At 58.2% G+C, this 17,927-nt stretch overlaps 1 protein-coding gene across 1 annotated transcript in view; it reads left to right on the top strand.

Moving 5' to 3' along the window:
* LOC140460016 (E3 ubiquitin-protein ligase RNF212B-like) overlaps positions 1 to 17,927 on the top strand; it is an 830,347-nt gene that overhangs the window by 35,890 nt on the left and 776,530 nt on the right. Inside the window, exon 6 of the mRNA XM_072554422.1 lies at positions 13,718 to 13,746. Within this exon, the coding sequence (XP_072410523.1) occupies positions 13,718 to 13,746 (29 nt within the window). The remainder of the gene's footprint in view (positions 1 to 13,717; positions 13,747 to 17,927) is intronic.

The raw sequence follows: 17,927 nt of genomic DNA on the forward strand, positions 1-17,927 counted from the left end.
GCTCTCTCTCACACTCACCGTCCCCTCTGCTCTCTCTCACACTCACCGTCCCCTCTGCTCTCTCTCACACTCACCATCTCCTCTGCTCTCTCTCTAACTCACCGTCCCCTCTGCTCTCTCTCACACTCACCATCCCCCCTGCTCTCTCTCACACTCACAGTCCCCTCTGCTCTCCCTCACACTCACCGTCCCCTCTGCTCTCACTCTCACTCACCGTCCCCTCTGCTCTCTCTCATACTCACTGTCCCCTCTGCTCTCTGTCACACTCCCCCTCCCCTCTGCTCTCTCTCACACTCACCGTCCCCTCTGCTCTCTCTCACACTCACCGTCCCCTCTGCTCTCTCTCATACTCACCGTCCCCTCTGCTCTCTGTCACACTCCCCCTCCCCTCTGCTCTCTCACACACTCACCCTCCCCACTGCTCTCTCACACCCTCACCCTCCCCTCTGCTCTCTCTCACACTCACCGTCCCCTCTGCTCTCTCTCACACTCACACACTCCCTCTGCTCTATCACACACTCACCGTCCCATCTGCTCTCTCTCACACTTCCCGTCCACTCTGCTCTCTCCCACACTCACCGTCCCCTCTGCTCTCTCTCACACTCACCGTCCCCTCTGCTCTCACTCACACTCACCGTCCCCTATGCACTCTCTCACACTCACCGTCCCCTCTGCTCTCTCTCACACTCACCGTCCCCTCTGCTCTCTCTCACACTCACCGTCCCCTCTGCTCTTTCCCTCACTCACCCTCCCCTCTGCTCTCACTCACACTCACCGTCCCGTCTGCTCTCTCACACACTCACCGTCCCCTCTGCTCTTTCCCTCACTCACCCTCCCCTCTGCTCTCTCTCACACTCACCGTCCCCTCTGCTCTCTCACACTCACCATCCCCTCTGCTCTCTCTCACACTCACCGTCCCCTCTGCTCTCTCTCACACTCACGATCTCCTCTGCTATCACTCTCAGTCATCCTCCCCTCTGCTCTCTCTCACACTCACCGTCCCCTCTGCTCTCTCTCACACTCACCGTCCCCTCTGCTCTCTCCCACACTCACCGTCCCCTCTGCTCTCTCTCACACTCACCGTCCCCTCTGCTCTCTCTCACACTCACACACTCCCTCTGCTCTATCACACACTCACCGTCCCCTCTGCTCTCTCTCACACTCACACACTCCCTCTGCTCTCTCTCACACTTCCCGTCCACTCTGCTGTCACACACTCACCGTCCCGTCTGCTCTCTCTCACACCGACCGTCCCATTTGCTCTCTCTCACACTTCCCGTCCACTCTGCTGTCACACACTCACCGTCCCGTCTGCTCTCTCTCACACCGACCGTCCCCTCTGCTCTCTCTCACACTCACCGTCCCCTCTGCTCTCTCCCTCACTCACCGTCCCCTCTGCTCTCTCTCACACTCACCGTCCCGTCTGCTCTCTCACACACTCACCGTCCCCTCTGCTCTCTCCCTCACTCACCCTCCCCTCTGCTCTCTCACACACTCACCGTCCCGTCTGCTCTCTCACACACTCACCGTCCCCTCTGCTCTTTCCCTCACTCACCCTCCCCTCTGCTCTCTCTCACACTCACCGTCCCCTCTGCTCTCTCACACTCACCATCCCCTCTGCTCTCTCTCACACTCACCGTCCCCTCTGCTCTCTCTCACACTCACGATCTCCTCTGCTATCACTCTCACTCATCCTCCCCTCTGCTCTCTCTCACACTCACCGTCCCCTCTGCTCTCTCTCACACTCACCGTCCCCTCTGCTCTCTCCCACACTCACCGTCCCCTCTGCTCTCTCTCACACTCACCGTCCCCTCTGCTCTCTCTCACACTCACACACTCCCTCTGCTCTATCACACACTCACCGTCCCCTCTGCTCTCTCTCACACTCACACACTCCCTCTGCTCTCTCTCACACTTCCCGTCCACTCTGCTGTCACACACTCACCGTCCCGTCTGCTCTCTCTCACACCGACCGTCCCATCTGCTCTCTCTCACACTTCCCGTCCACTCTGCTGTCACACACTCACCGTCCCGTCTGCTCTCTCTCACACCGACCGTCCCCTCTGCTCTCTCTCACACTCACCGTCCCCTCTGCTCTCTCCCTCACTCACCGTCCCCTCTGCTCTCTCTCACACTCACCGTCCCGTCTGCTCTCTCACACACTCACCGTCCCCTCTGCTCTCTCCCTCACTCACCCTCCCCTCTGCTCTCTCACACACTCACCGTCCCCTCTGCTCTCTCAGACACTCACCGTCCCCTCTGCTCTCTCACACTCACCATCCCCTCTGCTCTCTCACACTCACCGTCCCCTTTTCTCTCTCTCTCACTCACCGTCCCCTCTGCTCTCTCTCACACACACCGTCCCCTCTGCTCTCTCTCACACCGTCCAGTCTGCTCTCTCACACACTCACCGTCTCCTCTGCTCTCTCTCTCTCTCTCACCCTCCCCTCTGCTCTCTCTCACACTCACCGTCCCCTCTGCTCTCTCTCACACTCACCGTTCCCTCTGCTCTCTCTCACACTCACCGTCCCCTCTGCTCTCACTCTCACTCACCGTTCCCTTTGCTCTCTCTCACACTCACCGTTCCCTCTGCACTCTCTCACACCCATCGTCCCCCCTGCTCTCTCACACACTCACCGTCCCGTCTGCCCTCTCACACTCACCCTCCCCTCTGCTCTCTCTCACACTCACCGTCCCCTCTGCTCTCTCTCACATTCACCGTCCCCTCTGCTCTCTCTCACACTCACCGTCCCCTCTGCTCTCTCTCACACTCACCGTCCCCTCTGCTCTCTCTCACACTCACCGTCCCCTCTGCTCTCACTCTCACTCACCGTCCCCTCTGCTCTCTCTCATACTCACCGTCCCCTCTGCTCTCTCTCACACTCACCGTCCCCTCTGCTCTCTCTCACACTCACCGTCCCCTCTGCTCTCTCTCACACTCACCGTCCCCTCTGCTCTCTCACACACTCACCCTCCCCTCTGCTCCCTCACACACTCACCCTCCCCTCTGCTCTCTCTCACACTCACCGTCCCCTCTGCTCTCTCCCACACTCACCGTCCCCTCTGCTCTCACTCACACTCACCGTCCCGTCTGCTCTCTCCCACACTCACCGTCCCCTTTGCTCTTTCCCTCACTCACCCTCCCCTCTGCTCTCTCTCACACTCACCGTCCCCTCTGCTCTCTCACACTCACCGTCCCCTCTGCTCTCTCTCACACTCACCATCCCCTCTGCTCTTTCACACTCACCGTTCCCTCTGCTCTCTCACACACTCACCCTCCCCTCTGCTCTCTCTCACACTCACCGTCCCCTCTGCTCTCTCCCACACTCACCGTCCCCTCTGCTCTCACTCACACTCACCGTCCCGTCTGCTCTCTCCCACACTCACCGTCCCCTTTGCTCTTTCCCTCACTCCCCCTCCCCTCTGCTCTCTCTCACACTCACCGTCCCCTCTGCTCTCTCACACTCACCGTCCCCTCTGCTCTCTCACACACTCACCGTCCCCTCTGCTCTCTCACACACTCACCGTCACCTCTGCTCTCTCTCTCACTCACCGTCCCCTCTGCTCTCTCTCACACTCACCGTCCCCTCTGCTCTCTCACACACTCACCGTCCCCCCTGCTCTCTCTCACACTCACCATCCCCTCTGCTCGCACACTCACTGTCCCCTCTGCACTCTCTCACACTCACCGTCCCCTCTGCTCACTCTCACACTCACCGTCCCCTCTGCTCTCACTCACACTGACCGTCCCCTCTGCTCTCTCTCACTCACCGTCCCCTCTGCTCACTCTCACACTCACCGTCCCCTCTGCTCTCTCTCACACTCACCGTCCCCTCTGCTCTCTCTCACACTCACCGTCCCCTCTGCTCTCTCTCACACTCACCGTCCCCTCTGCTCTCTCTCACACTCACAGTCCCCTCTGCTCTCTCTCACACTCACCGTCCCCTCTGCTCTCACTCACACTCAGCGTCCCCTCAGCTCCCTCTCACACTCACCGTCCCCTCTGCTCTCTCTCTAACTCACCGTCCCCTCTGCTCTCTCTCACACTCACCGTCCCCTCTGCTCTCTCTCACACTCACCGTCCCCTCTGCTCTCTCTCTCACTCACCCTCCCCTCTGCTCTCTCTCACACTCACCGTCCCCTCTGCTCTCTCTCACACTCACCGTCCCCTCTGCTCTCACTCACACTCACCGTCCCCTCTGCTCTCTCTCAAACTCACCGTCCCCTCTGCTCTCTCTCACACTCACCGTCCCCTCTGCTCTCTCTCACTCACCGTCCCCTCTGCTCACTCTCACACTCACCGTCCCCTCTGCTCTCTCACACTCACTGTCCCCTCTGCACTCACTCACACTCACCGTCCCCTCTGCTCTCACTCACACTCACCGTCCCCTCTGCTCTCTCACACTCACTGTCCCCTCTGCACTCACTCACACTCACCGTCCCCTCTGCTCTCACTCACGCTCACCGTCCCCTCTGCTCTCTCTCACACTCACCGTCCCCTCTGCACTCTCTCGCACTCACCGTCCCGTCTGCTCGCTCACACACTCACCGTCCCCTCTGCTGTCTCTCTCACTCACCGTCCCCTCTGCTCTCTCACACTCACCATCCCCTTTTCTCTCTCTCACACTCACCGTCCCCTCTGATCTCTCACACTCACCATCCCCCCTGCTCTCTCACACACTCACCGTCCCCTCTGCTCACTCTCACACTCACCGTCCCCTCTGCTCTCCCACACTCACCATCCCCTCTGCTCTCACTCACACTCACCGTCCCCTCTGATCTCTCACACTCACCATCCCCCCTGCTCTCTCTCACACTCACCGTCCCCTCTGCTCTCTCTCACACTCACCCTCCCCTCTGCTCTCTCTCTCACTCACCGTCCCCTCTGCTCTCTCACACTCACCGTCCCCTCTGCTCTCTCTCTCACACTCACCCTCCCCTCTGCTCTCTCTCTCACTCACCGTCCCCTCTGCTCTCTCACACTCACCGTCCCCTCTGCTCTCTCTCTCACACTCACCGCCCCTTCTGCTCTCTCTCACACTCACCGTCCCCTCTGCTCTCTCTCACTCACCGTCCCCTTTGCTCACTCTCACACTCACCGTCCCCTCTGCTCTCTCACACTCACCATCTCCTCTGCTCTCACTCACACTCACCGTCCCCTCTGCTCTCTCTCACACTCACCATCCCCTCTGCTCTCTCACACTCACCGTCCCGTCTGCTCTCTCCCTCACTCACCGTCCCCTCTGCTCTCTCTCAATCACCGTCCCCTCTGCTCACTCTCACACTCACCTTCCCCACTGCTCTCTCACACTCACCATCCCCTCTGCTCTCTCACACTCACCGCCCCTTCTGCTCTCTCTCACACTCACCGTCCCCTCTGCTCTCTCTCACACTCACCGTCCCCTCTGCTCTCTCTCACACTCACCGTCCCCTCTGCTCTCTCACACTCACCGTCCCCTCTGCTCTCTCACACTCACCGCCCCTCTGCTCTCTCTCACACTCACCGTCCCCTCTGCTCTCTCTCACACTCACCGTCCCCTCTGCTCTCTCTCACACTCACCATCTCCTCTGCTCTCTCTCTAACTCACCGTCCCCTCTGCTCTCTCTCACACTCACCGTCCCCTCTGCTCTCTCCCTCACTCACCGTCCCCTCTGCTCTCACTCACACTGACCGTCCCCTCTGCTCTCTCTCAATCACCGTCACCTCTGCTCACTCTCACACTCACCGTCCCCTCTGCTCTCTCTCACACTCACCGTCCCCACTGCTCTCTCTCACACTCACCGTCCCCTCTGCTCTCTCTCTTACACTCACCATCCCCTCTGCTCTCTCACACTCACCCTCCCCTCTGCTCTCTCCCTCACTCACCGTCCCCTCTGCTCACTGACACTCACCGTCCCCTCTGCTCTCTCTCACACACACCGTCCCCTCTGCTCTCTCTCACACCGTCCCGTCTGCTCTCTCTCACACTCACCGTCCCCTCTGCTCTCTCTCACACTCACCGTCCCCACTGCTCTCTCTCACACTCACCGTCCCCTCTGCTCTCTCTCTCTCACTCACCCTCCCCTCTGCTCTCTCTCACACTCACCGTCCCCTCTGCTCTCTCTCACACTCTCCGTTCCCTCTGCTCTCTCTCACACTCACCGTCCCCTCTGCTCTCACTCTCACTCACCGTTCCCTGTGCTCTCTCTCACACTCACCGTTCCGTCTGCACTCTCTCACACCCATCGTCCCCCCTGCTGTCTCACACACTCACCGTCCCGTCTGCTCTCTCTCACTCACCGTCCCCCCTGCTCTCTCTCACACTCACCCTCCCCTCTGCTCTCTCTCACACTCACCGTCCCCTCTGCTCTCTCTCACACTCACCGTCCCCTCTGCTCTCACTCTCACTCACCGTCCCCTCTGCTCTCTCTCATACTCACCGTCCCCTCTGCTCTCTCTCACACTCACCCTCCCCTCTGCTCTCTCACACACTCACCCTCCCCACTGCTCTCTCACACACTCACCCTCCCCTCTGCTCTCTCTCTCACTCACCGTCCCCTCTGCTCTCTCACACTCACCGTCCCCTCTGCTCTCTCTCACTCACCGTCCCCTCTGCTCACTCTCACACTCACCATCCCCTCTGCTCTCACACTCACTGTCCCCTCTGCACTCTCTCACACTCACCGTCCCCTCTGCTCACTCTCACACTCACCGTCCCCTCTGCTCTCACTCACACTGACCGTCCCCTCTGCTCTCTCTCACTCACCGTCCCCTCTGCTCACTCTCACACTCACCGTCCCCTCTGCTCTCTCTCACACTCACAGTCCCCTCTGCTCTCTCTCACACTCACCGTCCCCTCTGCTCTCTCTCACACTCACCGTCCCCTCTGCTCTCTCACACACTCACAGTCCCCTCTGCTCTCTCTCACACTCACCGTCCCCTCTGCTCTCTCTCACACTCACCGTCCCCTCTGCTCTCTCTCACACTCACCGTCCCCTCTGCTCTCTCACACACTCACAGTCCCCTCTGCTCTCTCACACACTCACAGTCCCCTCTGCTCTCTCTCACACTCACCGTCCCCTCTGCTCTCTCACACACTCACAGTCCCCTCTGCTCTCTCACACACTCACAGTCCCCTCTGCTCTCTCTCACACTCACCATCCCCTCTGCTCTCACACTCACTGTCCCCTCTGCACTCTCTCACACTCACCGTCCCCTCTGCTCACTCTCACACTCACAGTCCCCTCTGCTCTCTCTCACACTCACCGTCCCCTCTGCTCTCTCTCACACTCACCGTCCCCTCTGCTCTCTCACACACTCACAGTCCCCTCTGCTCTCTCTCACACTCACCGTCCCCTCTGCTCTCACTCACACTCAGCGTCCCCTCAGCTCCCTCTCACACTCACCGTCCCCTCTGCTCTCTCTCACACTCACCGTCCCCTCTGCTCTCTCTCACACTCACCGTCCCCTCTGCTCTCTCTCACACTCACCGTCCCCTCTGCTCTCTCTCACACTCACCGTCCCCTCTGCTCTCTCTCTCACTCACCGTCCCCTCTGCTCTCTCTCACACTCACCATCCCCTCTGCTCTCTCACACACTCACCGTCCCCTCTGCTCTCTCTCACACTCACCGTCCCATCTGCTCTCTCACACTCACCGTCCCCTCTGCTCTCTCACACTCACCGCCCCTCTGCTCTCTCTCACACTCACAGTCCCCTCTGCTCTCTCTCACACTCACTGTCCCCTCTGCTCTCACTCTCACTCACCCTCCCCTCTGCTCTCTCTCACACTCACCGTTTCCTCTGCTCTCTCTCACACTCACCATCCCCTCTGCTCTCTCTCACACTCACCGTCCCCTCTGCTCTCTCTCACACTCACCGTCCCCTCTGCTCTCACTCACACTCACCGTCCCCTCTGCTCTCTCTCACACTCACCGTTTCCTCTGCTCTCTCACACACTCACCGTCCCCCTTGCTCTCTCTCAAACTCACCGTCCCATCTGCTCTCTCTCACACTCACCGTCCCCTCTGCTCTCTCTCACACTCACCGTCCCCTCTGCTCTCTCTCACACTCACCGTCCCCTCTGCTCTCTCACACTCACCGTCCCCTCTGCTCTCTCTCATACTCACCGTCCCCTCTGCTCTCCCTCTCACTCACCATCCCCTCTGCTCTCACACTCACTGTCCCCTCTGCACTCTCTCACACTCACCGTCCCCTCTGCTCTCTCTCACACTCACAGTCCCCTCTGCTCTCACTCACACTGACCGTCCCCTCTGCTCTCTCTCTCACTCACCGTCCCCTCTGCTCACTCTCACACTCACCCTCCCCTCTGCTCTCTCTCACACTCACCGTCCCCTCTGCTCTCTCTCACACTCACCGTCCCCTCTGCTCTCTCTCACACTCACAGTCCCCTCTGCTCTCTCTCACACTCACCGTCCCCTCTGCTCTCACTCACACTGACCGTCCCCTCTGCTCTCTCTCACTCACCGTCCCCTCTGCTCACTCTCACACTCACCGTCCCCTCTGCTCTCCCACACTCACCATCCCCTCTGCTCTCTCACACTCACCGCCCCTTCTGCTCTCTCTCACACTCACCGTCCCCTCTGCTCTCTCTCACTCACCGTCCCCTTTGCTCACTCTCACACTCACCATCCCCTCTGCTCTCTCTCACTCACCGTCCCCTTTGCTCACTCTCACACTCACCGTCCCGTCTGCTCTCTCCCTCACTCACCGTCCCCTCTGCTCTCTCTCACACTCACCGTCCCCTCTGCTCTCTCACACTCACCGCCCCTTCTGCTCTCTCTCACACTCACCGTCCCCTCTGCTCTCTCCCTCACTCACCGTCCCCTCTGCTCTCACTCACACTGACCGTCCCCTCTGCTCTCTCTCAATCACCGTCACCTCTGCTCACTCTCACACTCACCGTCCCCTCTGCTCTCTCTCACACTCACCGTCCCCACTGCTCTCTCTCACACTCACCGTCCCCTCTGCTCTCTCTCTTACACTCACCATCCCCTCTGCTCTCTCACACTCACCCTCCCCTCTGCTGTCTCTCACACTCACCGTCCCCTCTGCTCTCTCTCACACTCACCGTCCCCTCTGCTCTCTCTCACACACACCGTCCCCTCTGCTCTCTCTCACACCGTCCCGTCTGCTCTCTCTCACACTCACCGTCCCCTCTGCTCTCTCTCACACTCACCGTCCCCACTGCTCTCTCTCACACTCACCGTCCCCTCTGCTCTCTCTCTCTCACTCACCCTCCCCTCTGCTCTCTCTCACACTCACCGTCCCCTCTGCTCTCTCTCACACTCTCCGTTCCCTCTGCTCTCTCTCACACTCACCGTCCCCTCTGCTCTCACTCTCACTCACCGTTCCCTGTGCTCTCTCTCACACTCACCGTTCCGTCTGCACTCTCTCACACCCATCGTCCCCCCTGCTGTCTCACACACTCACCGTCCCCTCTGCTCTCTCTCACACTCACCGTCCCCTCTGCTCTCTCTCACACTCACCGTCCTCTCTGCTCTCACTCACACTCACCGTCCCCTCTGCTCTCTCTCATACTCACCGTCCCCTCTGCTCTCTCTCACACTCACCCTCCCCTCTGCTCTTTCACACACTCACCCTCCCCACTGCTCTCTCACACACTCACCCTCCCCTCTGCTCTCTCTCACACTCACCGTCCCCTCTGCTTTCTCTCACACTCACACACTCCCTCTGCTCTATCACACACTCACCGTCCCATCTGCTCTCTCTCACACTTCCCGTCCACTCTGCTCTCACTCACACTCACCGTCCCCCCTGCTCTCTCTCACACTCACCATCCCCTCTGCTCTTTCCCTCACTCACCCTCCCCTCTGCTCTCTCTCACACTCACCGTCCCGTCTGCTCTCTCACACACTCACCGTCCCCTCTGCTCTTTCCCTCACTCACCCTCCCCTCTGCTCTCTCTCACACTCACCCTCCCCTCTGCTCTCTCACACACTCACCGTCCCCTCTGCTCTTTCCCTCACTCACCCTCCCCCCTGCTCTCTCTCACACTCACCGTCCCCTCTTCTCTCTCTCACACTCACCGTTCCCTCTGCTCTCTCACACACTCACCGTCCCCCCTGCTCTCTCTCACACTCACCGTCCCCTCTGCTCTCTCACACTCACCGTCCCCTCTGCTCACTCTCACACTCACCGTCCCCTCTGCTCTCACTCACACTCACCGTCCCCTCTGCTCTCTCACACTCACCGTCCCCTCTGCTCACTCTCACACTCACCGTCCCCTCTGCTCTCTCACACTCACCATCCCCTCTGCTCTCTCACACTCACTGTCCCCTCTGCACTCTCTCACACTCACCGCCCCCTCTGCTCACTCTCACACTCACCGTCCCCTCTGCTCTCTCTCACACTCACCGTCCCCTCTGCTCTCTCTCACTCACCATCCCCTCTGCTCACTCTCACACTCACCGTCCCCTCTGCTCTCTCACACTCACCGTCCCCTCTGCTCTCTCTCACACTCACCGTCCCCTCTGCTCTCTCACACTCACCGTCCCCTCTGCTCTCTCACACACTCACCCTCCCCTCTGCTCTCTCTCACACTCACCGTCCCCTCTGCTCTCTCTCACACTCACCGTCCCCTCTGCTCTCTCACACTCACCGTCCCCTCTGCTCTCTCTCACACTCACCGTCCCCTCTGCTCTCTCACACTCACCGTCCCCTCTGCTCTCTCACACACTCACCCTCCCCTCTGCTCTCTCACACACTCACCCTCCCCTCTGCTCTCTCACACACTCACCGTCCCATCTGCTCTCTCTCACACTTCCCGTCCACTCTGCTCTCACTCACACTCACCGTCCCCCCTGCACTCTCTCACACTCACCATCCCCTCTGCTCTCTCTCACACTCACCCTCCCCTCTGCTCTCTCTCACACTCACCGTCCCGTCTGCTCTCTCACACACTCACCGTCCCCTCTGCTCTTTCCCTCACTCACCCTCCCCCCTGCTCTCACTCACACTGACCGTCCCCCCTGCTCTCTCTCACACTCACCGTTCCCTCTGCTCTCTCACACACTCACCGTCCCCCCTGCTCTCTCTCACACTCACCGTCCCCTCTTCTCTCTCTCACACTCACCGTCCCCCCTGCTCTCTCTCACACTCACCGTCCCCTCTGCTCTCTCACACTCACCGTCCCCTCTGCTCACTCTCACACTCACCGTCCCCTCTGCTCTCACTCACACTCACCGTCCCCTCTGCTCTCTCACACTCACCGTCCCCTCTGCTCACTCTCACACTCACCGTCCCCTCTGCTCTCTCACACTCACCATCCCCTCTGCTCTCTCACACTCACTGTCCCCTCTGCACTCTCTCACACTCACCGCCCCCTCTGCTCACTCTCACACTCACCGTCCCCTCTGCTCTCACTCACACTGACCGTCCCCTCTGCTCTCTCACACACTCACCGTCCCCTCTGCTGTCTCTCACACTCACCGTCCCCTCTGCTCTCTCACACTCACCGTCCCCTCTGCTCTCTCTCACACTCACTGTCCCCTCTTAGCTCGCTCACACTCACCGTTTCCTCTGCTCTCTCACACACTCACCGTCCCCCCTGCTCTCTCTCACACTCACCGTCCCCTCTGCTCTCTCACACTCACCGTCCCCTCTGCTCTCTCTCACTCACCGTCCCCTCTGCTCACTCTCACACTCACCGTCCCCTCTGCTCTCTCACACTCACCATCCCCTCTGCTGTCTCACACTCACTGTCCCCTCTGCTCTCTCTCACACTCACCGCCCCCTCTGGTCACTCTCACACTCACCGTCCCCTCTGCTCTCTCTCACTCACCGTCCCCTCTGCTCTCTCACACACTCACCGTCCCCTCTGCTCTCTCCCTCACTCACCGTCCCCTCTGCTCTCACTCACACTGACCGTCCCCTCTGCTCTCTCTCACTCACCGTCCCCTCTGCTCACTCTCACACTCACCGTCCCCTCTGCTCTCTCTCACACTCACCGTCCCCTCTGCTCTCTCTCACTCACCGTCCCCTCTGCTCTCTCTCACACTCACCGTCCCCTCTGCTCACTCTCACACTGACAGTCCCTTCTGCTTTCTCCCTCATTCACCGTCCCCTCTGCTCTCTCTCACACCCATCGTCCCCTCTGCTCTCTCTCACACTCACCGTCCCCTCTGCTCTCTCTCACACTCACAGTCCCCTCTGCTCTCTCTCACACTCAACGTCCCCTCTGCTCTCACTCACACTCACCGTCCCCTCTGCTCTCTCTCACACTCACCGTCCCCTCTGCTCACTTTCACACTCACCATCCCCTCTGCTCTCACTCTCACTCACCGTCCCCTCTGCTCTCTCTCACACTCACCGTCCCCTCTGCTCTCTCTCACACTCACAGTCCCCTCTGCTCTCTCTCACACTCAACGTCCCCTCTGCTCTCTCTCACACTCACCGTCCCCTCTGCTCTCTCTCACACTCACCGTCCCCTCTGCTCTCGATCACACTCACCGTCCCCTCTGCTCTCTCTCTCACTCACCCTCCCCTCTGCTCTCTCTCACACTCACTGTCCCCTCTGCTCACTCTCACACTCACCGTCCCCTCTGCTCTCTCTCTCACTCACCCTCCCCTCTGCTCTCTCTCACACTCACCGTCCCCTCTGCTCTCTCGCACTCACCATCCCCTCTGCTCTCTCTCACACTCACCGTCCCCTCTGCTCACTTTCACACTCACCATCCCCTCTGCTCTCTCACACACTCACCGTCCCCTCTGCTCTCTCACACACACCGTCCCCTCTGCTCTCTCACACTCACCGCCCCTCTGCTCTCTCTCACACTCACCGTCCCCTCTGCTCTCGATCACACTCACCGTCCCCTCTGCTCTCTCACACTCACCGTCCCCTCTGCTCTTTCTCACACTCAACATCCCCTCTGCTCATTCTCACACTCATCGTCCTCTCTGCTCTCTCTCACTCACCGTCCCCTTTTCTCTCTCACACACTTACCGTCCTCTCTGCTCTCTCACACTCACCATCCCCTCTGCTCTCTCACACTCACCGTCCCCTCTGCTCTCTCTCACACTCACCGTCCCCTCTGCTCACTCTCACACTGACAGTCCCTTCTGCTTTCTCCCTCATTCACCGTCCCCTCTGCTCTCTCTCACACCCATCGTCCCCTCTGCTCTCTCTCACACTCACCGTCCCCCCCTGCTCTCTCTCACACTCACCGTCCCCTCTGCTCTCTCTCACACTCACCATCCCCCCTGCTCTCTCTCACACTCACCGTCCCCTCTGCTCTCTCTCACACTCACCGTCCCCTCTGCTCTCTCTCACACTCACCATCCCCCCTGCTCTCTCTCACACTCACCGTCCCCCCTGCTCTCTCTCACACTCACCGTCCCCTCTGCTCTCTCTCACACTCACCATCCCCCCTGCTCTCTCTCACACTCACCGTCCCCCCTGCTCTCTCTCACACTCACCGTCCCCTCTTCTTTCTCACTCACTCACCGTCCCCTCTGCTCTCCCTCACACTCACCGTCCCCTCTGCTGTCCCCCTTTACCCTGCTCCCACTTTGTTGCAGAACCCCAGGTTTTCCTTCCTTTGACAGTCATGTTGTCTGAGTCCTATCTTCCAATCGTCCCTTGTCATCTGCCTCCTGTCACTTTACCGATTCACTGATCCATTTGGCTAAAGTTGCGTCTTGTCTCTCGCAGGTTTGATCATTTTAAATGCGTGGTTTTTATTTCCTGTTCCCTGCAGATTCCACCAAACGACCTCCATCTTCGAAGGTCAGTGTTTTGTCCTTCAGCTCCAAGTGACTACAGTATGATATGATTTTGCATGTTCATTTCTCTCCCAGCATCCTCTCTTTCACCTTTCTACTGACGCAAGTCACCTTTCTTTCATTCCTCTCTCTGATGGGGAGGCCCTTTGACAGTGTATCAGGCCTTGACTGGTCAGACATTGACCTCTTTGTCTCTTTCTCTCTCTCTCTCTCTCTCTCCCTATTTCTCTCGGTCAGCCGTCCATGTTTCTGACCTTGAGGTGGTCCTGGTCATTCCCACCCCTGAACTAACCAGCCCCTGTCCTCACTGTCCTGCAGTAAACCTTTGGCAATGCCTTAGCTTTCAAACTCTCAGCTTTGTTTTCAAATCGCCTCCATCCCTTCAACCCTGAGATTTCCGGCGTCTCCTCTAGTTCTGGCCTTGCATTGTCTTTGACACCATCCCCAAACGGTGAGACTGCAGAAGGAAGCCCTCCACCTCCTCCTCTCTGAACGAGCGTTTCACGGTGTCCCATGTCCCCTCTTTCCCCCAGTGACCATGCGCCACCGTCCTTTTCGAAGAAACTGTCTAATTGCCTTTCCAGCGCCTTGATTAGAGTCAGAGATGTGTGCAGCACGGAAACAGACCCTCTGGTCCAACTCGTTCGCATCAACAATTTATCGGAAATTAATCTCATCCCATTTGCCAGCCCTTGGCCCATATCCCTCTAAACCCTTCCTATTCATGTCCCCATCCACCTTTTAAATGCTGTCATTGTACCAGCCTCCACCACTTCCTCTGGCAGCTCATTCCATACACGTACCACCCTCTGCATGAAAAGGTTGCCCCTTAGGCCCCTTTCCCCTCTCACCCTAAACCTACACCCCACCCCAGAGGGAAAAGACTTTGTCAATTTATCCGATCCACGTCCCTCATGATTTTGTAAACCTCTATAAGGTCACCCCCTCAGCCTCTGACGCTCCAGGGAAAACTGCCCCAGCCTGTTCAGCCTCTCCCTGTAGCTCAAACCCTCCAGCATCCTTGTACATCTTTTCTGAACCCTTTCAAGTTTCACACCATCCTTCTGACAGCAGGGAGACCAGATTGAACATAATATTCCAAAGACTGAACCGGCTTCCACCGCACTCTCTGGTCCTGGATTCCAGGACCACTCACAGCATCTCAAAGAGTCTCCTCCCTGTCCCTTCTGCTTCCCTTCCCAGTGGGTATTACTCATTGACATCCTCGAATTCCCCCATCCTCCCTGAGGCGGGGGGAAGGGGGGGCACGGTTTCTCCACTTCACTGGAACCATGAGAGGTGCCTCGGGTAACAGGGAAGTCGCCATAGTGACGTAATGCTGCTCTCTCCTTGGACGCTCGCAAAGGGTGGCGGGTTTAATCTGAGAGTTACCGCGCCGCAAGTGAGGGGAGAGGTTAAGGAGATTGAGAGACCTTCATGGTCTCCTCATCCAGTGCTGGAATTCAACCCACGCTATCTGCATCACCATTCATCTGTCCAGCTGATGATCATTCCAACCCCCGTTCCTCCTGGAGATCACAGCAGTTCTCTCGCTTGTTTGTATCACTGACGGGGTGGCCGGGGGCGGGTGGTGTGGAGGGTGGTGGATACCTACACAGAGTCTCCTGCAGAAGCTGAGTGGATCTTGAGTGAGAGAATAGATTTATGACATTGTACTTAAGAGCTAGCTACACTCACTCTGCACTCCACGGGCTCTTGTGAGATTCTGAGGCTGGGGATGAGAGTAAATTCACATTTCGGTCAGCTCCATTGCTTGTTCAGGCCAGACCACCCAAGTACAAACTGACGCTCATGAGATACACACACTGGTTATCTCCTCCCAACATCACTCCTTTGTGTGCTAGTGGTTGGAATTTATCTTGCAGTGCCTTTGCAGGTGGTGGTTCGGTGGTTAGCACTGCTGCCTCATGGCACCAGGGAGCCGGGTTCAACTCCAGCCTCGGGGTGACTGTCTGTGTGGGGTTCACACATTCTCCCCTGGTGTCTGCATGGGTTCACTCCGGGTGCTCCGATTTCCTCCCACAGTCCAGGGTTGTTCAGGTTAGGTTGTATTGGCCGTGCTAAATTACCCATAGTGCCCAGGGATGTGCAGGTTAGGGTGGATTGGCCGTGCTAAATTACCCATAGTGCCCAGGAATGCGCAGGTTAGGGTGGATTGGCCATGCTAAACTACCCATAGTGCCCAGGGATGTGCAGGTTAGGGTGGAATGGCCATGCTAAATTACCCATAGTGCCCAGGGATGCGCAGGTCAGGGTGGATTGGCCGTGCTAAATTACCCATAGTGCCCAGGGATGTGTAGGTAAGGGTGGATTGGCCATGCTAAATTACCCATAGTGCCCAGGGGTGCGCAGGTTAGGGTGGATTGGCCGTGCTAAATTACCCATAGTGCCCAGGGATGCGCAGGTAGGGTGGATTGGCCGTGCTAAATTACCCATAGTGCCCAGGGATGTGTAGGTAAGGGTGGATTGGCCATGCTAAATTACCCATAGTGCCCAGGGGTGCGCAGGTTAGGGTGGATTGGCCGTGCTAAATTACCCATAGTGCCCAGGGATGCGCAGGTCAGGGTGGATTGGCCGTGCTAAATTACCCATAGTGCCCAGGGATGTGTAGGTAAGGGTGGATTGGCCATGCTAAATTACCCATAGTGCCCAGGGGTGCGCAGGTTAGGGTGGATTGGCCGTGCTAAATTACCCATAGTGCCCAGGGATGTGCAGGTTAGTGTGGATTGGCCGTGCGAAATTACCCATAATGCCCAGGGATGTGTGGGCTAGGTTAGTTAGTCATGTGAAATGTAGGGTTACAGGGGTCTGGGTGGGATGGTCTTCAGAGAGTTGGTGTGGACTTTATGGTGGAATGGCATGCTTTCATACTGTCTGGACTCTATGAAGTGTTACTGGATTAGTGGTGCTGGAAGACCACAGCAGTTCAGGCAGCATCCAACGAGCAGCGAAATCGACGTTTCAGGCAAAAGCCCTTCATCAGGAATAAAGGCAGTGAGCCTGAAGCATGGAGAGATAAGGTAGAGGAGGGTGGGGGTGGGGAGAGAGTAGCATAGAGTACAATGGGTGAGTGGGGGAGGGGATGAAGGTGATAGGTCAGGGAGGAGAGGGTGGAGTGGGTAGGTGGAAAAGAAGATAGGCAGGTCGGACAAGTCATGGGGACAGTGCTGAGCTGGAAGTTTAGAACTAGGATGAGGTGGGGGAAGGGGAAATGAGGAAACTGTTGAAGTCCACATTGATGCCCTGGGGTTAAAGTGTTCCGAGGCGGAAAATGAGGTGTTCTTCCTCCAGGCGAGTGATTACACCTCTTCCCACCCTACCTCTTGCAAAAATGCCATCCCGTATTCCCAATTTCTCCGCCTCCGCCGGATCTGCTCCCAGGAGGACCAGTTCCACCACAGGACACACCAGATGGCCTCCTTCTTTACAGACCGCAATTTCCCTTCCCACGTGGTTAAAGATGCCCTCCAACGCATCTCGTCCACATCCCGCACCTCCGCCCTCAGACCCCACCCCTCCAACCGTAACAAGGACAGAATGCCCCTGGTGCTCACCTTCCACCCTACCAACCTTCACATAAACCAAATCATCCGCCAACATTTCCGCCACCTCCAAACGGACCCCACCATCAGGGATATATTTCCCTCCCCACCCCTTTCCGCCTTCCGCAAAGACCGTTCCCTCCGCGACTACCTGGTCAGGTCCACATCCCCCTACGACCCACCCTCCCATTCTGGCACTTTCCCCTGCCACCGGAGGAACTGTAAAACCTGTGCCCACACCTCCTCCCTCACCTCTATCCAAGGCCCTAAAGGAGCCTTCCACATCCATCAAAGTTTCACCTGCACATCCACCAATAGCATTTATTGTATCCGTTGCTCCCGATGTGGTCTCCTCTACATTGGGGAGACTGGGTGCCTCCGAGCAGAGCGCTTTAGGGAACATCTCTGAGACACCTGCACCAATCAACCAAACCGCCCCGTGGCCCAACATTTCAACTCCCCCTCCCACTCTGCCGAGGACATGGAGGTCCTGGGCCTCCTTCACCGCCACTCCCTCACCACCAGACGCCTGGAGGAAGAACGCCTCATCTTCTGCCTCGGAACATTTCAACCCCAGGGCATCAATGTGAACTTCAACAGTTTCCTCATTTCCCCTTCCCCC

Source organism: Chiloscyllium punctatum, chromosome 36 (genome assembly GCF_047496795.1).
Source record: "Chiloscyllium punctatum isolate Juve2018m chromosome 36, sChiPun1.3, whole genome shotgun sequence".
NCBI lineage: Eukaryota > Metazoa > Chordata > Chondrichthyes > Orectolobiformes > Hemiscylliidae > Chiloscyllium > Chiloscyllium punctatum.